The sequence below is a fragment of the Oculina patagonica genome, chromosome 1 (genome assembly GCF_052425735.1).
Source record: "Oculina patagonica isolate OP01 chromosome 1, crgOcupat, whole genome shotgun sequence".
NCBI lineage: Eukaryota > Metazoa > Cnidaria > Anthozoa > Scleractinia > Oculinidae > Oculina > Oculina patagonica.
In genome coordinates this window covers 40,335,156-40,357,554 of record NC_135758.1, presented here as the reverse complement: position 1 = coordinate 40,357,554, position 22,399 = coordinate 40,335,156, and the positions used below count along the sequence as shown (strand labels likewise).

Here is a 22,399-nt window from a genome sequence, read left to right as displayed (position 1 = left end):
TAGTTAAAAGGAGATGTCCTAAGCACTGCAAGCTTAGTTAAAAGGAGATGCCCTGAGCACTGCAAGCTTAGTTAAAAGGAGATGTCCTGAGCACTGCAAGCTTAGTTAAAAGGAGATGCCCTGAGCACTGCAAGCTTAGTTAAAAGGAGATGCCCTGAGCACTGCAAGCTTAGTTAAAAGGAGATGTCCTGAGCACTGCAAGCTTAGTTAAAAGGAGATCCTAAGCACTGCAAGCTTAGTTAAAAGGAGATGTCCTAAGCACTGCAAGCTTAGTTAAAAGGAGATGTCCTAAGCACTGCAAGCTTAGTTAAAAGGAGATGCCCTGAGCACTGCAAGCTTAGTTAAAAGGAGATGTCCTGAGCACTGCAAGCTTAGTTAAAAGGAGATGCCCTGAGCACTGCAAGCTTAGTTAAAAGGAGATGCCCTGAGCACTGCAAGCTTAGTTAAAAGGAGATGCCCTGAGCACTGCAAGCTTAGTTAAAAGGAGATGCCCTGAGCACTGCAAGCTTAGTTAAAAGGAGATGCCCTGAGCACTGCAAGCTTAGTTAAAAGGAGATGTCCTGAGCACTGCAAGCTTAGTTAAAAGGAGATGTCCTGAGCACTGCAAGCTTAGTTAAAAGGAGATGCCCTGAGCACTGCAAGCTTAGTTAAAAGGAGATGTCCTAAGCACTGCAAGCTTAGTTAAAAGAAGATGCCCTGAGCACTGCAAGCTTAGTTAAAAGGAGATGCCCTGAGCACTGCAAGCTTAGTTAAAAGGAGATGCCCTGAGCACTGCAAGCTTAGTTAAAAGGAGATGCCCTGAGCACTGCAAGCTTAGTTAAAAGGAGATGTCCTGAGCACTGCAAGCTTAGTTAAAAGGAGATGCCCTGAGCACTGCAAGCTTAGTTAAAAGGAGATGTCCTGAGCACTGCAAGCTTAGTTAAAAGGAGATGCCCTGAGCACTGCAAGCTTAGTTAAAAGGAGATGCCCTGAGCACTGCAAGCTTAGTTAAAAGGAGATGTCCTGAGCACTGCAAGCTTAGTTAAAAGGAGATGCCCTGAGCACTGCAAGCTTAGTTAAAAGGAGATGCCCTGAGCACTGCAAGCTTAGTTAAAAGGAGATGCCCTGAGCACTGCAAGCTTAGTTAAAAGGAGATGTCCTGAGCACTGCAAGCTTAGTTAAAAGGAGATGTCCTAAGCACTGCAAGCTTAGTTAAAAGGAGATGTCCTAAGCACTGCAAGCTTAGTTAAAAGGAGATGTCCTGAGCACTGCAAGCTTAGTTAAAAGGAGATGTCCTGAGCACTGCAAGCTTAGTTAAAAGGAGATGCCCTGAGCACTGCAAGCTTAGTTAAAAGGAGATGCCCTAAGCACTGCAAGCTTAGTTAAAAGGAGATTTTTAACTAGCCTGGGTGCCAGAGGGTTTTTTCTTTTTTGCAGGAAAGACACTATTTGTCAGTAGTGTTTTACTGGAAAAAAGACCACTCTTAAAATTCATACAAACTACATCTGTGCCTGCAATGGCATATTTTTGATATCCTCACTATGATGTCATTGCCTTCCTTGGCACAGTTGTTTCTTTTAACTTTTGCTTAATTCATGATTTTTGACTCGTCATAAAAATAAAATTACACGGAAGCCTGAAGATATGAATTTTATTTCCTCGTGTTATAAGCAATATTTTACTCATTCACTGCGCTTATTCGTAAAACATTGTTTCTACCACTCGACAATAGAATTCACATCATTGTGCTGCCATGCAATAGTACTTTTTTTTTGTACTGTACATAAATTGTGTCACATCAGCTGTTACATTTTCCATATTTCCATATTTATGACAAAAATGTTAGTAATGCAATTTCTTGCCTGTTAATTTGCATCTTTTGTAGGGTACAACTGGAGCAGAAGGAAGGAAAGGGCAGAAAGGCGAGGCTGTGAGTGTCGTGTTTTGCTAATTTTCCAAGATTCCTTGTCATTCCAACTGCAACAAAAATGGCTTGCTTGGTTCAAAAAATATGCTTTTGCGATGTGATGTTTATTTTCACTGACAATGTTTGTTCTGTTAATTATAATACTGGCGTTATACAGTTACTGTACTAGCCTGAATGCTAAATCTATTAGACTGATGTTCCAGCGGGTTGTTATATAACATGGAAAATAATATATAACAAAGTATGTTGTGTGCTTCATAGGGTGAAAGAGGCGCCACCGGTTCTAAAGGCTTTGCAGGCGCACCAGGAGATAAGGTGTGAAAATGATAAAAACAAAATCATTTTGAAATACTTCTCGTTTACTAGAAACATTTTATTGGTTCCACACATCCGATTTGGTACACTTGATTATTTTTGTGTTGCAGAAAAACCTAAAAATAATGCACTAATTACGTTAGCCAACGTTTTCAAGTTGTTTCCACGCACCTTCTTAAAATCGATATTTATAGCCGAAGTTCGATTTCTGTCCCCAAACAGAGTTTATATCTTCTGTTAAATGTTCAAAGACAGTGTTTTTCATGGGTAAATTTGCCTAACACTTATTTAGAACAGTTTAGACCAAAAAAACTGCGAAATCTCCGTGACATAGTCTTTTTAAAATATTTGCTGTAAGAATAAATTGAATTGAAGTTTTTGACAGGGGGAATTGTAAGACAATTGATAAGTCATCACTCAACTTTCAATTTTACTGAATCGGATGGTTTATGACATATTGATTGTGTTTTATAACAGGGTCCAGCGGGCATTCCCGGAGACCGTGGAGTAGCTGGCCCGCAAGGAGCTCCTGTGAGTTCTTAAGGATTTTTGTAGTTTGCATTAAAAATGCTCTTGAATAATTGTGGAACACTACCCTTTTTTTAAGTGCAGATCATAATTCATGTAGTCTGAATTTCAGTCTTTCCTAATTGTATTCATGACTATAAAACACTAAAATAGGTGTCCAGCTGGAAGTGTGAATGGAACCTGAGTATTAAATTCAGTCCTTAAAAATTTACATTGCTGAAACCAAACATACTAAACTGAAAAACTGATCGGAGTATGAACCGGTGCACCGCCTGATACGAAAACCCCAAAACTCAGTGGAAAAATGGGAACATATACCCCAACCAAATGCAGGCACACAAGCTATCCTTTGGGGGTAAAGATCAAAGACAACTACAATAGTGTAATAAAATAAAAGTTGAAAAATTCAAGATCTGAGATGAATACATTACAACCATCAGCCCTTATGTACGTTCCAACAGTATCTAGAGTCAAATAATAAATGCCGTTACGGCTCACGTGCGTTCATACCAATAGGACAATATCAACATTCTCTATCACTGCCACGAAATGGCTAACAGATGAGTTCCGCCTTGTGTAAATACGCCCCGGAAGGGGGGGGGAGTACTTGGGTCAGTATTTGTTGGGTATGTGCCGCTGGCCTCTCAGAACCCCTACCCCATTATAGTCATATTCTATGGCCAATAATAGACCCCATCTTAGTAAATACACGCATTATCTAGCTTTATACTTACAGTAATCATAGTGTAGTTAATGAACTGAACATTTTGTTATGTTGTGTTTTACATATTGTTTTTAACATCAGGGTGAGATAGGGATACAAGGACCAGCAGGCGCGCCAGGACCTGGTGGACCCAAGGTAAACCTTTTTTTTAAATTAATACACGCAACAAAAAGAAATAAGCAACAAACACACGAAAAAAAAAAAAAAAAAAGCGAATCTAGCACTATAATTCCTTACTTATTATCTGGGAGAATATTCTCTCTCTTCTCTCACCCAAGGTAAACCTGCTATCAATGATATCAAGAACCATGTAGCTAGTCTCATGTTGTACGATGGAAGCCCACTTCATTGTCTTTATTAAGAATTACCTTGTTGCACACTTTTTGACCCAACATAAAGTACAGTTCTAACCTGAACCCATTCATAATTTATTAAACTGCTTTTGACTTGTTTGCAGGGAGTCATGGGAACTCAAGGATTGCCCGGCATGCCAGGAAAGAAAGGTGACAAGGTGGGTGGCACTGAGGAATTTTGTTGTAAATTTGTTATGACGACATGCAAAGAAAATAATAATAATAATAATAATAATAATAATAATAATAATAATAATAATAATAATAATAATAATAATAATTAAAACTTAGTCAGTTTGCCCTTGTGCAACTAAAAATCATAATTTTTCATACACAAAGCGTTGTGGTCAACAAATAGGTGTTGAATAATTTAGAAAATAAGAGGGGCTCAGCCTTTGACTAAAGCCCTTTAAGTTTTAAGAAATGAAAGCATTAGTTTGTCGACGATGAGTTTGTTGGTGTAATGAATATATAAAAATATAGATATATTTAGAACTTGGAACTTAAAATGAAGATCGACATTACGAAGATCATTTCAGTGCAAGTACTTTGTTAAGAAAGCCAAACAAAAAATATTTGCAAGGCATAACATCTTCAACAACTGTATTATAATTATCCGATTCAATAATTTTATTAGTTGCATGTTCAACATAATTAAAATGAAATGTGTGTTGTATGTAGGGCAGCACTGGTAGAACTGGGAGAAGAGGATCTCGAGGCGGCAGAGGCGGCAAGGTTTGTACAAGCTCTCTACTATTATTTTGACATTTGCTAATTTTGCTTTATTTCACTATCACGTCGTTGACACACACTGTACAGTCGAAGGTCCTCCGGTTAGTCCTTGAACACTTTTTTGGTCAAAGTCAACCATTCATTCAAATTGTAATCCACTTGTTAAAATGTCTGCTCACTTACCATTTACAAGAGGTGTTCTTGCTAAGAGAAGTTTTACATACAGAGGTTTCGTTCCCTTGAGAATAAGCCAGTACTATGAGCATGTTGTTATATTTGTGAGGAACCTCTGTTTAACTGCCCGTTAGAAAATGCTCAACTTTATATTAGTTTGTAAAATTCATTAATAATTCATCAGGGTGCAAACCAATCCCAGCACAGTATTCAGATCACATGTACACAACTGTAAACCCCAATACAAATCAGACAAAAGAATTAACTTTTGATACAAACTCCTGCTCAGCTAATTAGTATTCATTAACTTTTGATACAGATCTCTACTGATTCGCATAACAATACTTTTCATTCAATTTATTGTTTTCATTTCACAAGTAGAATAAAATATTCGTGTCCGATCTAGGCTCGCCATTGTAAACGCCCATACAGATCTCCCGCTCATATTTTATCTACTACTTATATTTATCAATGGCTCAGAGAAACGTTTCAAGTTTATTTCACGTGGTTGATTTCTTGGCACATTTTGTTGATATTTACTTTTTTGTACAGGGCGAGGGAGGCGCGGCAGGCGAGAGAGGTGGTCCAGGTGCTAGGGTGAGTTTAACTGCTTTCTTTCGATGTAGTGAGTATAATATTACTTTGTCAAAAATCCCATTGTAAATAGATGCTTTCCTTCTCTGATTACGTACTAGCAATAGATAATTGCGCTAAATAATGATAATATTTGGTTTTCATTGTCAGTTTTAAATGTTTTACTTATCGTGGTTTAATCAATTTTTATGACAGGGCCCACGAGGAACAAAAGGAAATCCTGGTGCACCTGGAAAAGACGGAACTCCTGTAAGATATTTTGAATTGATCAGTATTAACTTTAAATGGGCTATATTATTGGTATTAATTTTCCATTTAAGAAGTTTGTACACCTGTATACATAAATCTATTTTTGTGAGTATTAAGTACTCAGATTCAGTGGATTCGATAAGACACAGGTGTATCAATTGATGTGCAATTGCGAGTTTTTATTAAATTACATAAATTTACAAACATTATCAGTGACGGGTTTATAAACTTAATAATGTGGCTGTATTCCACTTTCCGGCAATTGTGCCGGGTAATATGTCTGTTCAATGCCCTGTGTTAATACACTAAATCTTCTGACCTTCACTTGCAATTCATTTCAATTATCGCTAATGGAGAACAGACTAATATAACTTACACTCTTGTTAGATAAATACATAGATTTCCTTTATTTTTAAACGATAAGTATTAAAGCAAAAATTTCACTTTTAGGGTTTTCAAGGGAACGCCGGTACACCAGGAGCTCAAGGATCACCTGTAAGTAGTCGTCGGAAATAACTGTCATGTTTTTAGTTTTCCTGTATGTTTTATATTTTTAAGAATGCGAAAAAAATTTAAGTTTAATGTTTCAACAGAAATTTCTGTCAATAGTTGAATAATATGCAAAGCGTTGAAAGATGAATAATGGCCATTTTCACACTATAAGACGGAGATAACGTCTAGACGGACAATTCGTCTGACGATTTGTTCGTCTAGTGTGAATTTAAGACGGCTTTTTGAAGACTTGGCCGTCTAGACGACCAAGTCGTCTTTGAAAAAGCGTCTTCCTAGAAGGCCAAATCGTCTGAATTTGTCCGTCGATTTGGCCGTCTGGACGGACAAGTCTTCTAAAAGCCGTCTTAAATTTACACTAGACAAACAAATCGTCAGACGATTTGTCCGTCTTCTAGTGTGAAAACGGCCAATGCCCCTTTTTATGGTAATTAGCAATTTTCATATATTATTCAACTTTCAACGCTTTGTATATTATATTATTCAACTAAAGTTGACAGAGGTTTCTTTTGTGTTTCTGTTAAAACATGTTTTGTAAACTTTAAAAGTTTTGTCTTCTTCTTTAAAATGTTTACTTGTTTTGTATAATAAGTGATTCTATGGTCGTGTGACTTAATAGTGGCCGTCCCAGGACAAAAACAAGAAAAGGAAAGTGGGCATCAATAAATCTTTTTTGTTGTTGAATATTGTGACTCAAAGTAAGGTGTGAAAACAAGGCAATCGACAGATACCATCATCAGTAATATGTTCCCCATATCAACCAAACATGTATTGTAAAATCCTTTTAGGGTGATGCTGGACCCAAGGGTCTGACTGGACCAATGGGGGCAAGAGGATCTCAGGTAAGTAAAACAAAATTCGTTAATCAAATGCTATGTGACTGACGACACAATAGCCTTTTTTTTTTCATTCTGTTTTTTAACATGTATAGTGGGAAGCAAGTTTAGGTTTACATTAATTTGTTCTGAAATTGTTAGTTCACCTTACGTATACTGCTTAACCCTTAAAGCCCCGAGGCGACTGGTCTATTTTCCTAAATCAATAAATGTTAAATGGATGTCCATGTACATATGATACACCATTTGAAAGGAAAAGGTATTGATCAGAATAGTTCATAAAACATGTCAACAAATAATAAAAAAGTAATGGCTTTGAAAGAAATGGCTTTAAAACGTAAAAAGAAAAAGGTTTTAAAATGTGTGTATCTCTGTGTATAGTAGGTATACCCCTAAACTATAGCTTATTGTGCAGCTTTAAGTGTTGTGGTTAATTTCAGTTATGTTGCATCTCACATACGTAACAGGAAAAAAGTTTTAAAAGTTATAGGGGTGGTCAATCAAGTCACAAACAGAGGGGAGGAGCAATTTTATGTTTTAGAATGCAGATCTTTCCAAGGGAACTTTTGGTGGCAAAAGTTCAAATTGATCAGACAAATATTGACCAAGTCATGACCTCATGTGCCAAATGGCACTATCAGGGCTTAAAGGGTTAAAGATTAGGTGTTAGTACCTACTGTGAATACTCTATCTTATAAATATCTCTCGATACCCCTCCTTCTGACGAACAGCAATGTTTAATGTGGTGAAGAGGGATGGCGCAGTGGTGAGAGCGCTCGCTCTGTAAAATAAAATATGTATTAGTGCAGAAGTAATTATTCGTTTTGTTTTTGTTATAGGGTCCTCAAGGAAAACAAGGCGAACCTGGCCCAGACGGAGAGGCTGGACAGCCGGTGTGTTCATTTGTATACATTTTAAAAAGCTGTTTTTAAAGCACTGGAAAAGAATTGTCTAATGATGAAAAGTATATTGGGGGTGGAAAAAGTTTGCAACTTTTAAAGCTTGACTGGCGCTCTCTTTAAGATTTATTCTACAGATATCTTAAACAAAATGACATGTTGAATGAATGTTGGGTTTGAGTTTTTTCGTGGAAGTAAGAGGGAAAGTAAATGCGGAGGTGTAGGAGTTATAGCTGTTAAGAGTTTGATCTAAATAACTTTTTACACAACAAGTGTACATTCTCTAAGGTAAAGTGCCTTTGCTAGTAATTAACTGCTGCGTTTTGTTATATTGCAGGGTGACCAAGGTTTGCCAGGTGGAGAGGGGCCCCGGGGACCGCAAGGGCCTGTGGTACGTGACTAGGCGGCTAACGCATTTGCGGCAAAATTGTATTCCTGTTAAGCGTGAGAAAGGTCGCAAGAAATAACTTGCCTTATTTGGATTCGGAATTATTATATTAACAACCTGAGCATTTACGGATAACGCTATACATAAGAACACAAGACAAATTACCATTCAGTGAATAAGTGTCGGAAAACAAAAACAAATACCGTAAAATTCCGGTTATAAGCCCCCCCCCCGCTTATAAGCCCCCCCCGGTTATAGGCCCATCTATCTCGAAACAAAAAAATACATCCTATTATAAGCCCCCCCCCCCCCGGATATAAGCCCCCTCTACCGGATGACAGTACTGAACAGGGCTAAATGTTGCTTTGTTATGCGTTTTTAACCTAAAAAAGGTATTTTGATCAACACTCCCGTGGTTCCTTTCGAAACGATTTTTTCATTCCGCTTATAAGCCCTCCCAGAAATAAGCCCCTCCGCTTATAAGCCCACCCAAAACCCCTTATGAAGTTGTATAAGCCCAGGGCTTATAACCGGAATTCTACGGTATGCTATCCACTATGACGAGTGTTGTGTAACAACAGTTGCAACAAAACAAGAAAGCTATTGACTGTGGAAAATGAGGAATTAAAAACAAGCTCATTCCATTGTCTTAAACTTAATCTTTTGAACCCTCCGGTAGATGAACATGGCTCAATGTCTCCTTAACATGAAGTGACTTTGTACTCTCTTTCGACCAAGGTGGTCACGTGCAATTATCATTGAATTGTTTTGTGCAAGATGTGTTTTAAGTAAATAAATGTTTTTTTTTTAGGGTGAACAAGGTCCGAGAGGCGTAGATGGAGCTAAAGGAGGCCAAGGAAGATCGGTTTGTCTTGAAATTTTGTCCTTTACACTCGAGTTACTTTGAACTTTTGTATTTAAATGTGTCAACATCAGATTTCATTTTGGTTAAAAAATTGTTTTTAAGAATTGCAAGGAGAACTTCGTTGTCATCTTTCTCAATATTATGTTGGTTTTAGCCTAACAAATAATTTTTACTCAAGTTATATAGTAAAGCTTGTTTTTAAGCAACTTACCGACTACTTTTGATATTGATATCATCTCCTTCTTTAGGAATGTTTTAACATTCCTCGACAAACTTACCTTTTTCATAATTTTCCATATATCCTTGCAATACAATAATACGTCATTAATAACGAGTAGACGTACCTCATTCCAAACCTACGTTTCAGCTCATCGAGCGTTCCTTAACGGAACGACCCGTAATGGCGGACTCAAAACCTTCATGTGCGCTGTCATCGAAGTGTGATGTATCTGCAAATTCAAAACAAAATTTTAAATAAAAACAAACCTCGAGACTGCGCGGTACGGACTGGAAATCACCATTAATGAGGGTAGTGAACAAGAACATCACCACAGAAACATAGAAGAACTTTACCCTCCATTCAACAAACTAATGGAAGCTGTTGGATTGTTTCTCTACAGGGCGGGCGAGGAGAGAAGGGAAGCAAAGGACAAGCTGGACAGAATGGAGAAAAGGTGAGTAGTTTTATCACAAACGAAAGGTACTGTAAGGGTCTAGAAATACGCTAACACATGTAGGCTTTCCCTCGCGCAGAATATATTGGAGGGAACATTGCACTTCATTGAAAGGATTTACTATTGATAAGACGAATACCAATAAACCATCTGAGTATCAGGGGGCTTTCAACTTTGCTGTTTGCACATATCCAGCAGGGATTTTACTACTTGTCATGCGTGCCTTGATGGAGCGATAAATATACTGTTCGTAGAACTTTTTTGTGTGTAGAGTAGGACTGTCCTATTTTCTCATTGGAGTAGAGAGTGTGGAAAGAGCAGGAAATTTTAGGAATATGGATACTTGTATTATTTCAGTGGAATCCCGATTCGGATATAACGATATGCCAAGGGAACAGTAAAATTATATCGTTATATCTAGGAATCGTTATATCAAAACTCCTGATATAACGATATGGCCGTAAAATAACCGAAAATATCGTTATATCGGGGTAAACCTAGTCAAAGATACTGAAACTTAGAGAACTATTGAATGACACGGAGGATAAAGAGGATAAAGTTGATAGACAGGCTTAGAAAGCTGTATCATTTTCGTATATAATCGTACAAAGCTGTTGACAGAAACGTTAGACATAACTCAACTACTGTTATGTTATTGCATTAAATCAAGAGAGGGATTAAATTCAATGTTTTACTTAAATTGTGACTGTGTACTGATAATATCGTTATATCGGGAAAGATTTTACGTTCGGTCCGCTAAATTCTCATCGTTATATCGGGAATATCGTTATATCGAAGATCGTTATATCGGGGTTCTGTCCCATACATTTTACTGTAACTTTTGCCGGGACATAGAATATACATTGTTATATCAGGAATATCGTTATATTGAGGATCGTTATATCGGGGTTCCTCTGTTGCTGGAAGATTTGCAAGATGCAACTTTCTCAGAGTGTCCTCCCTTTAAATCGGAAATTAAAATATGGCTTTCTAACTATATACCATCACTAAATAACAACTTACTAACTGATGTCACTGTGGAATAAGTCTCTTGACACATTGTGTATTTTCCATTACAGTCATGTAGTTTACGATCCTCTGCCCCCCCCCCCCCCCCCTCTACTATTGTATACTTGTTATTTTTCTGAATACTATGGTCTTTATGTTTTTTTTTATCTAGGGCCCACCAGGAGATTCAGGCAAAAGTGGTAGAGATGGAGAAAATGTATGTATCTCACTGTTTCTAGTTCTTACTTCTTACTTAGGCCCATCGCTCCAGGTGGAGCATAGGCCATTGACAACAGCTCGCCAGCGAGTTCGAACTTGGGCTTTCCGCACAACATCTTGCCAAGCGAAACCCATAAACTTTAGCTCTGCTTACGTGTCGCGACGCCAGCTGTTTTTGGGGCGACCTCTCCTTCTTTTTCCCTGGGGGTTCCAAGTCAAGGACTGGCGCGTGATGTTGCTTGGTTCTTTCCGCAGGGTATGGCCAATCCAGCCCCATTTTCTTTTTAGAATCTGACCGTTTCTATTACTATAATATTAATAATAGTAACAATTATATACATTTATATAGTGCAAACTTCTATATGAATATATTAAAAAGCTGTAGGCCGTCTACAGTCTCAAATGTATTACATGAAGAGGGTGTTTTCACCAAGAAATCCTGATGCCAGAAACTCTGAAGAAGTACCCGTGAGTATTCATCGGAAAGGAATAAGTTGGCCTGAAGATTAGTTAATGATCAGCCAAAGAGATTTTTTATGAGATGATCAAAACATGAAGTGACCCTGGTGAACGGTGGTGGAAGGATTGAAAAAGAATGAGATTTTTTAACCTGTATTTCAACAAAAGCATTTGAAAAGAATGCCTGAAATGAGAAATTACGGCTTTAACGGGATTCGAACCCATGACCTTTCCGGTTCCAATGCAAACACTTTACCACTGAGCTATGGAGTCATTGGGAGCAAGTCAATCGTGAGTTCTGTTTAAAAAAAAACTGTGAAGTGATGAAAATGTCATTATGATGACATGGATGACGCAAAAAAATTCTGCATAACATTTTACTGACATGTAAACTCTGTAGTATTTTCCTACCAGCAAGAATACTATTGGTATTATTCCTTTCCCACACGCTGACGTACGTTGGGCTTGACAAAATCTGGTTACTCGTTAGGGTCAGCCTGGATGGTTAGTCTGATCAGACTGGATGTACTTAGTAGAGATACATTGCCATAACCAGAAGCTAACAACTTTTGGTTCTCTTCTTTTGTACTAAACTAGTAACAATGTGTAATTCTTTAAACACAGGGGCCGCGTGGACTGAATGGGGCAGCTGGCGATATTGGGCCACCTGTAAGTTTGATAAAAATACTGTACTGCTACATTGTAACAAGGCTCAAAGTTAACCTATTGCTTCTCAATTTATTAAAAGCAAATAAAGACACAATTACATCGAGGACACCAAATTTTTTTTTTGTCCAAGGAAAACAAACAGTACCGAGACAGCCCAGACATGTGACAGTACTGGTCACCAGCTGTCATATGAATGGTGACACACATGCGTTTCATCCACAGATTCAAACATACGTATAACCAGGGTCGTCACAAAGTGCGAGGCAGCGAGTCGTGCGAACCATTCCGGTTCCGGTTAGCCTAAAAAGCACTTCGGTAGCCTACAGTTAGCTTAGGTAGCTTTCGGTAAGCTTTTTATTTGGGGCAGTGATTTCTGTCTCTCATACCTCGCATACCTTGCTGCCTTGCCTTGCTCGCCTCGCTGCCTCGCACATTTGTAAGACTCTATAACTACTGTGTACATGAATACCTCAATCAATAACTTTTATTTGAGGGATAAAACTCTAGTTTTAAACCACATAACTTCGTCAAGGCTTGACTTTGGGAGCTCCAACAACAAATGTTTATTAGCATGCTTCTGCATCTGTGGCTATTTTAAAAATAAACAACATTCTACTGTTGTTGGAAATAAAGTGAGTTCAAATTGTGTTCCAGACGTTTCGGCATAACTGGCCCTTCATCAGTGAAAATCAATGTTGGAAATTTTGGTGTTATGGACTTGAAAACAAATCTACTTATGTTGACGTGTTTTTCGTCCTTTGTAGGGATTCCAAGGTCCAAGAGGCGAAGCTGGGCCTCAGGGCAAGCCCGGAACGACGGTGAGGCAAATTTCTGCGAACACCAACTGAAAGAGTTTGTTGTAGGGGAAAGTGTAACTTGATTCTACTTCGTGCAACGTTGTTGAAACAAAAACGTGCGAGACATGTTTAACTTGAGGACGTGTTACACTAAGCAATTTTTCTTGATACTTGTGTCACAACTTAATCGCGAGACAAACTGCCTAAAAACGATTGCCAACTGTACCAACGCCATTAAATGCACCTTGTTTGTCAAATATCAAATTGTCCAAAAATTAATGATCTCGCCTCTTCTGCTTTTATACAGGTTTATAAGTTAACAAGTGGCTTAATTTTTCAGTTGAACCAATATTTTTCAAGTTTACCATTAAATTTTTGAAAGTACAGTCCGACCTCTATTAAGCGGCCACCTATTAAGCGACACCCTCCATTAAGCGGCCACTTTCCAAAGTCCCGATTTATTTGTCAGTAAACTGCTTTATTTGATATCTCTATTCAACGGCCACCTCTATTAGGCGGCCGCGGCCACCCTTTTGCTGTCGCAAGTGTATTATTTATATGGTTTTGTACCTCTATTAAGCGGCCAGCAAATTATATTTCCAAGCGAAATGGTGAAATGTCTTGAGCACATTTTTTTCACGTACTAAGGGGCCGGTCATTATTTATCGCCTGGGGGGGGGAGCGGAGGTTTTTGGGGGGAATCACTTGAATTATAGATCAACAGAAGGGGGAATCAGTCGTAACTGAGAGGCCAAAAGGGGGGATCACTGAAGATTTTGGAAGGATTCAGATGCAGGACCACTCAAATCTGTTAAGATAATGCTAGCTTAAGAGCATACAAAATAAACGTGCCTTTTCTACTGGGAGATGATTGTATTTGCGGTCTCAATTTGTTCTAACACAACTTTATTTATAAAACGGAAACTCTCATACTGGGGAATGTGCACATTTCAATTTATATCGAGAACGTTTTGTGTTAACACGTCTATATTTATCCTTTAAAACGTGCTTAGCTTATATTCATCTTTGAACATGACAGGTGAATTCTAAATTGTGAACCATAACTCCTGGTAACTGAAACATTGTGAAATAGCATGTTTGTTTAACATGAAGCATTTGTCGCCTCTCCTGGGGGTCGATCCGCGCTTTTGTAAACCTGTAGGAGCGGACTGAGGTTCCGTGTGCAGCGCAGTGATTCGTCTTTGTGTTTTTCTAAATAGGCGATCTCATCGCCCTCGAATGCAACTCTTTATTATGCCTAAAATGAACTTATTAAATTTCTCACTCTTTAGAAAATTGTTCTCTTTGTTTGACAGCTCCTCTATCTTATCAAGTTTAGCGCCAATCGCATTTACTATTGTTCAAGCAGCTAGTTCCCGAACCCAGATTACTTGCGACGAAATGCAGACTCGTAAATCTGTTGGCAATGCTTTTAAAAAACTTCAATTCCGTGGAGTGTTGGTTTGGCAGAAGATATTTTTGCCAGGGTTCCATAACTGGTAACTGAATATGGGTGCAAAGACATCGGCGGGGGGGGGGGGGGGGGGGGATCACGAAAGTTTTCAATAGTAATGAGGGGGGATCACTTCATGGAATAACGTTTAAAGGGGGGATCACCTAAATTTCACCATGTTTATCCCAAAATCCTCCGCTCCCCCCCAGGCGATAAATAATGACCGGTCCCTAAAACGGTTGATGCAAAAAGGCCTAAGAAACTTGTCAACGATGCTATGAATGTGGTCATAATCTGTGAAGAACATTTCAATCTTTTTAAAGTTTACAACTTCGTGTAAAGTGTGTTAGTTGATTGATTAGCAGCACAGTTAACCACCTTCTAACTTTATGGATAGGGCCCACAAGGACTCACGGGACCTGCTGGAAAACCTGGTGGCCAAGGAGCTGCTGTAAGTTCATTTAAAAAAAAATATGTTCGCCCAGAACTCGTAAATGGATGAAGCAATGTATCAAACGGAAGAGAAAAGGGTTGAAAATACAATGCGCAGCGAATAATTTTTAACGAAATTCAAGGGGTTTGGATAGCCGATGAAACACTGTCTCGTGTGTTTGAAATATCTTGACAAAAACTACGCAGTTAATATCTTGCTCAAAGTTTAACCTTTCAGAGACACTACAGGGATTGCTTACTGTGGAATTCATCAGCTAACATTTCTTGTGTTTCACTTTGGCGATGGATCGACGAGAGACATTTGTTCTCTTGTGCTGGTAGTGTCGAGATCTTAACAGAAATATTTATCTCCTTTTATCGCCTTAAGTTTGTTATGATTTGTAAGTGCGCATTACGGCATTCTAACGGAAGCAAGTAAGTACAAACCCAAAATGTGGTTAATAATAATAGATGACAAAAAAATTAAACAATCCATTTTGTTGTTGACAGGGACCTGAAGGCCCGGTGGGAGCGACAGGGCCAACTGGCGAGAAAGGAAACACTGTAAGTACCCACTAAGTACTCACGTTTGCTGTTAGAGTAACAAAGTCAATTTTTCTGTCAAAACATGCAAAACTTGGATATAGAGATCAGAAAATTGAGATCTCTAGATATCAACTTCTGTAAATATTTGCAATTTTTTTTTTTTTTTGCTCTCACTTCTTACTCGGATTGTGGTACCTGGGTTACAAATAATATTTCTTATTTTTGTTTCTAGGGTCCGGAGGGTGAGGTCGGACCTGTCGGCGCTCAAGGAAGACCAGGAGCAGATGTAAGTAGACATGTTGCATGTAGGCTTTTATAGATTGTGCTCCTAAAAGTGGCATATTATGCTACTAGCAGTGCTCAAAATTTTGCCAAATTATGCAAAAATTATGCCAGAATTCCCAAATTATGCTTCTGATTTCCGAAATTATGCTCACAAAATGACGTAGATTCTATACATAGAGGTGCGCAATAACGACACCAAATTATGATGTTTTTTAAATAAACTGTTGTTGTAAATTTATTTGTGTTTATGGCGGTTTATCACGGCCGTCAGCTGTCCAAATTAGCTGCTCGCATCTCTAAACCGTTTGTAAAATGCCTCCAACGACTTAACAATCACAATTGTATAGCTAAAACACGCATTGCAAGAACAAACTACCTAAATTTCATTTATATCTGTAGAAAGTACACCATATTTACTACATTTTATGAATTTATGCTCCAAAAAGTGCTAAAAATTGCTAATTATGCCGTGGCAGTGCTCGTTTCACAAATTATGCTTTTTAGCTCCAATTATGCCAAAAATTATGCTAGCACAATCTATAAAAGCCTAGTTGCATGTAGTTCATTTTTGCAGTACTGTAGCAGCTCTCGTATGCTTGTAATTCTACTGGTTCTCTTGTGTAGCCGTTGCTATTGTTTTGGGGGCTAGGACCATTGTTCCTGTTGTTCTCCCGAAGGGTAGCGAGCCATTCATGTGAGACCTTGCAAAAGCTGCTACATGACCTAGAAGAAAGGTGCTTTCCGAGGTGTTATTTTTGTTGGATCTTTGGACGGACTCTGCAAAAGTCATGTCCGATAGCCGTATATAACAATTTAACAATAACAATAGTCGTTTAATGTGTTATACACTTAGCAATTAGGTGTGACATTGCAGAAATGTCACACCAGCTAGTTTACAGGTATTCCACCTAAATTAGTTAAGAAAAAAAAAATAAAAATAATGATAATAAGTGAATAAAAAAATAAAAATATATTAGTCAGGATGATGAGATAAAATCTAAAGTAATTATTATATATACAATATGCTGTACAATAAATGAGTCGATAATACTAAAATTAGGTTAAAAGGCCCGAAAGGTCAATTTTCATTATACTATTTTTAAAGTTAAGAGATCTGTTGGTTCTGTACGAATCTGGAAGTAAGTTCCACAGCTTTGGCGCTAGGCAACGCCACGATTTGAGGCCGTAGGTGGTGGTGTTGACCCTTGGCTGTTTCAGGATGTCGGTTCCTCTCAGATCGTATCTGACGTTTCTAAAATCCAATAACTTTTTAATGCTCTTGGGAGCGTGATCGTTTTTTATTTCCCTTCTGGCTCAGAGACTTCAAACTGGAGAAGTGGCATGCAATAGGACTGTAGTTCTACTTCTCATGAAAAAGGAACGCCACCGCCTTGCAGCATGAAATTTTGACTTTTTTCCCTGAGTCGTGGTTGCACATTAGGAAGGCTGCAAGTATCATAAATGACTTTTAAACCATTTTGAAATCTGTATAGTAAAGGAGAAGTTCATTCCAAAATGGCACTTTTTTTTCACGCCAACAAAAAAGTAATACAAAGATATGTTATTCACCAAAGTTTCTGCTTCCAAAGAGTGTTCAAGTTACCCTCAAGTTACTCAAGTTAGGGTTTGAATACTCTTTGGAAGCTGAAATTTTGATGACTAATTACCTTTTAGTGAAGAAATTATTCAACATGACTCGAGCGTGGGACAAAGAAAAAATCTGAGTCCCCGACGGGAATCGAACCCATGGCCTCCCTTACCTTTTAGTTGGCGTAAAGAAAAAAGGGTAACATTTTAGATTGAACTTCTCCTTCAATTTCAGTTTCAATATATTGCTTTAAATAATGAGGAATTAGTATCCATGCTGTTCTGTGACTTAGTACGCCTTACTTAACACTCCACAGGGACTGCCAGGGGACCGCGGACCTGTTGGTGAGCGTGGACCAAAAGGAGAAACGGTAAATACAATTATGATAAAATCCACCACTCTGCAAGACACTGACCATTTGTTTTGAATGGCCAATAATATGACAAAGTAACATAACGTTATTGCCCACCTATTCAATGTCTGAGGCTCAGCTAGCGTTGAGCCACGGCATGGGTTTAGCTGGTACTATTTTTACCATAAAAGACTGGAAATGTTAGCCTTATAAGTTTCTGATAGGAACTTTTTATTATACAGAAAGTGTTTTTTTCCTGTCTTCTGGCACTGCAAGTCACAAATAAGTCAAAGATTTTTAATCAAAAACATGGAACTGGAAAGTGACAAATGTTACTTGTGAAGTATTGATGCAGTTCACAATCTGCTTGCATAATCCAGTTATTACAATACAATTCCCTCGTGGTTTTCCTAGGGAGAAGATGGGCAAGCTGGAATTCCGGGACGAGATGGTCAATCAGGACTGAGGGTAAGGCAAAGGACTTGTTTGCAAAGCTGGAAACTTATTTCTATAATACTGTTTTACAAAATATGTTTTAATAACCTGTTTTTCCGGTTGTACACCAGGGACCTGCTGGGGATCCGGGCAGCTCTGGACCTCCTGGGCCTCCAGGGCCACGGGTAAGTTGTCTGTGCCAGCCCATGCATTCTGTAAGCCATACCTGGTAAGGGGCTCTTTTATGGCCAGTAGTGATGTGGAGATCACTATCTGCAGTTGTGACCTGCGTGGTAATGAGTGAAAATGTTAAATGAGACCCAATTAACTAGCGGAGTAGCTTTTTTAGTTGCAGTTCACCGTCTTCTTTCTGCTGTGGGACGTGTAAACGGCAAACAAAGTCAATATTCTGCAATGAGATAAATCCTCACTAATTGTTTTACTTGAAGCAAAGCAAAGAAACGTTTAAGCTGTCATGTATTGCTTTATTCAAAACTGGCATCTAACTCCAAGGTTTAAGGCAATCAAAACAAACTACCAGTGGTCATTATTGTTGAACTAAACCATTATTAACACTGAAGTTATGTTGTAATAATTTTCCATATTCAATTATTTTCGAATAAAACAACTGCAGTTGAAACGCTGAGCTCTCAAGAAGCACTGTGTTGGATGATTTCTTCTAAATACGTTCCAAATCATCTTTATAGCACAAACTATTAGTAGCAAGAAGACTTCAAATAGAAAACCACCCTTGCTTGACTAAACAAAATTTAGTGATTACGCAGCTAAGTTGTATAATCATCCGAAGATTCAGTAGGCCTCATTAACGGCATCCTGCTAAGTTCTAGGGCGATGCTGGTGGACGGGGACCAAGAGGCCAACCCGGACCACCCGGTGATCGGGTAGGTTTTTAATATCATTTTTTTTTATTTAGACATAATTAAACTTGTTTTAAATTAGCCGTGGTGGCATGGTGGCCTAGTGAATGCACAAAAGATGCCGATTATAATTTGACAACATTAACGTTCTTGGTCTTTAACTGGAAGGTTTGGAAAACAAGCGGAAAATTGCCAAACGTACCAGTAGTTCTGGTCCAACTTCATTTGGAGAGTAAATTAGCAAGTGAAAACAGCAAAGTAGCGATTATTGTCTGCGTCTCTACGAAGTTGTTAAGTTTTGTGTTGCGACTAATTTTAGGGCAACCCTGGAAAGGACGGCCCGCCTGGTATCTCTGGATCACCAGGAGAACAGGTTTGTAATAATTTAATAATTTCCGCTGGTAAGCAAGTGGCAACGAGGGAAATTACAAATTTAAGAATGATTTGACGCTCATGTCTTCATCTACAGATAACTATCTCTTTTAACGGACAACTCCATAAGACGGCACCTGGTGTTGGTCCCTGCCGTTTTTCAGTCATTTTACTGTATCTCTCTAAGACGGACAGTTGGAGCTGGTCCCGACGGTGTTCGTTTTAGAGAGAGTTGACTGTATTAAGGAAAACATTTTTGCTGAAACAGAATGAAGAACATCTTAAATTAATACTGAAGATGACAACGAAGTATCATGTAGGCTAAGCAGCCGGGGATATATTATTGCAGCGACATGTAGAATGGGCAAACTTACAACATGTGCATATCACATGGAAAATGTCGCTGGGACACGTCGTAGCCACATACCCAATCATGGCACAAGGGGATGTGCCCCTGCAATATGTCCTCAGTACGTTTTCTTTAGTGTTCATGTTCTGATTTTCTTCCAAAACTGGTGGCACCAAAAGACGAATGAAACAATAAAATTATCCGCAACCCATGTACTTTACGGCTGGCATGATAGAACAAAGCATTGGCAAGCTCTCAATTATTGTCTACTTATAGCTAAATACTGTATTTTTTGCACAAGCGTGCGCGGAGATGTCCTAGACTTCCAATGCTTTCTATTGTTACTTTATGGAAAACTTGAAATTCTTAAAGAAATCGCGACTGAAAAAAAAAGCACTTCCAAAATATTTTCGCACTTGGGCTGTTTTACTTTAATCAAAAAAAAAATGTTGTCGCTGTACATGTGCAATTTTAAACAGGTTATTAAGAACGATCGGAATGCAAAAAATGTGTCAATCACGACAGTTTGTCGTAACACCGAAAAGAAAAATCTTGTCTCCAAGAGCGATAAGAATACGAAAAATGAGGCTTCTGTCGGAAGATTGCAGACATTACTTTTTGCAGACGTTGTTTTATAGGTGTTGCTTTTGAGAAGATCTGCTGTGATTGTATCACAGATAAACTACGGCAAAGCGAATGATTCCAACAACGGTTATTCTCGAGAAATTCCTTATAACACTGACAACAACGCGAGTTTGCCGACGGAGGAAAATCACATCTCAATTCACACCGCGTGCTCGACTACACTTCGCAAAAACTTTCAATCAAAAAAACAACTTTGATTGGTTCGCGGCAATAGGAAACGATAACAAACATTCGTGACTTAAGCGTGACACTGTCTGAAAAATATTGATAAACTTTGACTTATTCACCATTGAAACATGGCAAACTTGTCAACATATGATTGGTAATATCAAACACGTAAAAAAAATCATCATAATTTCGCACACATTGAGATACTCTTATTCTCGGTGGACAGACTCCCAATAAACAACCGCAGTTTATAAAAGAAATCTCATTTACCACAGTTATGCCAACTTCTGGAAAACTTCCCAAAAACTTCGACTTGAAGTAATTTTCCAAACTAACAAAAAACACTTCCCTCCCAGTACCTTCTCTTAACTGCATCGAGGCCCGCACTTTCTAACCTGTGGTTACCACTAGTCTACAATTTGTAAACTTTTGCTGGTGTAGCGCTTTCGTGAATTTGTAACTTGTAATTTGTAACTAGTGTCTGTATGTTTGAAATAAATAAATAAATTAACAAAAAAAAAATGTTCTGATTTTCTACTCGCTACCTATCGCTGTAACATGTCCCCGGAAAATGTCCCTTTGTGTGTCAAGACCTTTATAGGATAAGTTGGATACATTTAGATAAATTATGTAACTTGTTCCATTGTCCATTTGTATCCTAGGGTCCTCCAGGACCTCGAGGTGACAAAGGCGACCGTGGGGAGGCTGGTGGGGCTGTGAGTATACTTAATTAAATATTCTTTCATTTGTAGTTTTTTGGTAGCTACATTTTTTGAGACAGCTGGACAAGTGATGTTTACACTTACTCAATGGTTCTACGGATGGATCTACAGTTATTTCACGAGTTTCGTAAAATGCGAGAAATGAGCATATAACATGTCCACGACTATTATCTGTAAAACCATCGAATAAGGGATTTGCTATTGCACTACTTTTTTCTTGTCATTTAGATTTAAAATGAGGCACTGCAGTGTAACAACGTGTTATATTTTGCGTGTTTTCCTGTGGCTGTTGCATCTTAAATTCGTACAAGAGGCAATATTTTCCTCTTTAAAACAAAAATAACATACGCGATGTGACAGAGCAGTAAATATAGTAGATTTTCATGTTTATTACTCAAAACTACAGTATTTTTTTGCTAAACGTCTTTAAATCAGGTTAACTTCTTGTGTTTAATTTACGTTGTAGCAACATGGCCAGTGCTGTTGTTGGTAATTTTACGCTGGCAAAAAAATGGCAATTTTTAACGGATCTCTACAAGTTATAAGCTCTCAGTGTTAATAGTTTTTATTTCAATTTCAGGGGCCACAGGGTCCTCAGGGCGGTCAGGGATCTCAAGGTCAACCTGGATCCAAGGTAACCAGATTTTCCTCTAAAATAAAATGTTTTAATCTAACTTCAGTCCTTTTGTGTGGGGGAGCAACCTTCTTATTTGACGAATTTCTATGTCACTGTTGCGTTCAGACAATATATGTCACATGCTCTCTCATCCCACTAAAACCTACAGCTTATGTTATTCCTGCTCTTACCTAACATTTCACTTTACCGTATGCTACAGTGTACATAAAAGCAATAATTATTCAAGTTTGAAATATTGAACTAGTTTTGATCCTGCATTAGGGACCTCGTGGAGCAAAAGGAAGCACAGGGAACAGCGGTCTTGATGGTCCAAAAGTACGTATTGATTCAGTGTGACACTTATTGCCAATTGAATTTTAACATCATTTTGTTATTTATAAAAATTTAAAAGAGGGTCTCAATGGGGTTAAAGAATAAATCTTTGTTCGCTGCGTGGCACTTCTAACTGTCAATATTGCGAAAAAAAAGTGTATTGTAAGTGCCAAAAAGTTCATTATAAACCAAACGTTTCGGGCTTAGCCCTTCATCAGTGGTGAATTGGTCGTAAATAAAACGACCATTAAAAATACGCCACGAGAGTATGTATTTTAGCGCGCGCGTGCTAGAGACATGACTTTAAATACATACTCTCGTGGCG

At 38.3% G+C, this 22,399-nt stretch overlaps 1 protein-coding gene across 3 annotated transcripts in view; it reads left to right on the top strand.

The window, feature by feature from the left end:
* LOC144630720 (uncharacterized) overlaps nucleotides 1-22,399 on the top strand; it is a 65,761-nt gene that overhangs the window by 25,470 nt on the left and 17,892 nt on the right. For 2 of the 3 annotated variants that reach the window (XM_078489102.1, XM_078489109.1), the window contains 28 exons: nucleotides 1,866-1,910; nucleotides 2,169-2,222; nucleotides 2,700-2,753; nucleotides 3,556-3,609; nucleotides 3,932-3,985; nucleotides 4,509-4,562; nucleotides 5,286-5,330; nucleotides 5,523-5,576; nucleotides 6,027-6,071; nucleotides 6,875-6,928; nucleotides 7,762-7,815; nucleotides 8,159-8,212; nucleotides 9,021-9,074; nucleotides 9,695-9,748; nucleotides 10,929-10,973; nucleotides 12,059-12,103; nucleotides 12,868-12,921; nucleotides 14,751-14,804; nucleotides 15,296-15,349; nucleotides 15,564-15,617; nucleotides 17,521-17,574; nucleotides 17,971-18,024; nucleotides 18,123-18,176; nucleotides 18,840-18,893; nucleotides 19,189-19,242; nucleotides 21,066-21,119; nucleotides 21,706-21,759; nucleotides 22,024-22,077. In XM_078489102.1, the coding sequence (XP_078345228.1) occupies nucleotides 1,866-1,910; nucleotides 2,169-2,222; nucleotides 2,700-2,753; nucleotides 3,556-3,609; nucleotides 3,932-3,985; nucleotides 4,509-4,562; nucleotides 5,286-5,330; nucleotides 5,523-5,576; nucleotides 6,027-6,071; nucleotides 6,875-6,928; nucleotides 7,762-7,815; nucleotides 8,159-8,212; nucleotides 9,021-9,074; nucleotides 9,695-9,748; nucleotides 10,929-10,973; nucleotides 12,059-12,103; nucleotides 12,868-12,921; nucleotides 14,751-14,804; nucleotides 15,296-15,349; nucleotides 15,564-15,617; nucleotides 17,521-17,574; nucleotides 17,971-18,024; nucleotides 18,123-18,176; nucleotides 18,840-18,893; nucleotides 19,189-19,242; nucleotides 21,066-21,119; nucleotides 21,706-21,759; nucleotides 22,024-22,077 (1,467 nt within the window). Of the gene's footprint in view, nucleotides 1-1,865; nucleotides 1,911-2,168; nucleotides 2,223-2,699; nucleotides 2,754-3,555; nucleotides 3,610-3,931; nucleotides 3,986-4,508; nucleotides 4,563-5,285; nucleotides 5,331-5,522; nucleotides 5,577-6,026; nucleotides 6,072-6,874; nucleotides 6,929-7,761; nucleotides 7,816-8,158; nucleotides 8,213-9,020; nucleotides 9,075-9,691; nucleotides 9,749-10,928; nucleotides 10,974-12,058; nucleotides 12,104-12,867; nucleotides 12,922-14,750; nucleotides 14,805-15,295; nucleotides 15,350-15,563; nucleotides 15,618-17,520; nucleotides 17,575-17,970; nucleotides 18,025-18,122; nucleotides 18,177-18,839; nucleotides 18,894-19,188; nucleotides 19,243-21,065; nucleotides 21,120-21,705; nucleotides 21,760-22,023; nucleotides 22,078-22,399 lie in introns of all 3 variants that reach the window. The other variant, XM_078489108.1, reaches the window with a different exon arrangement.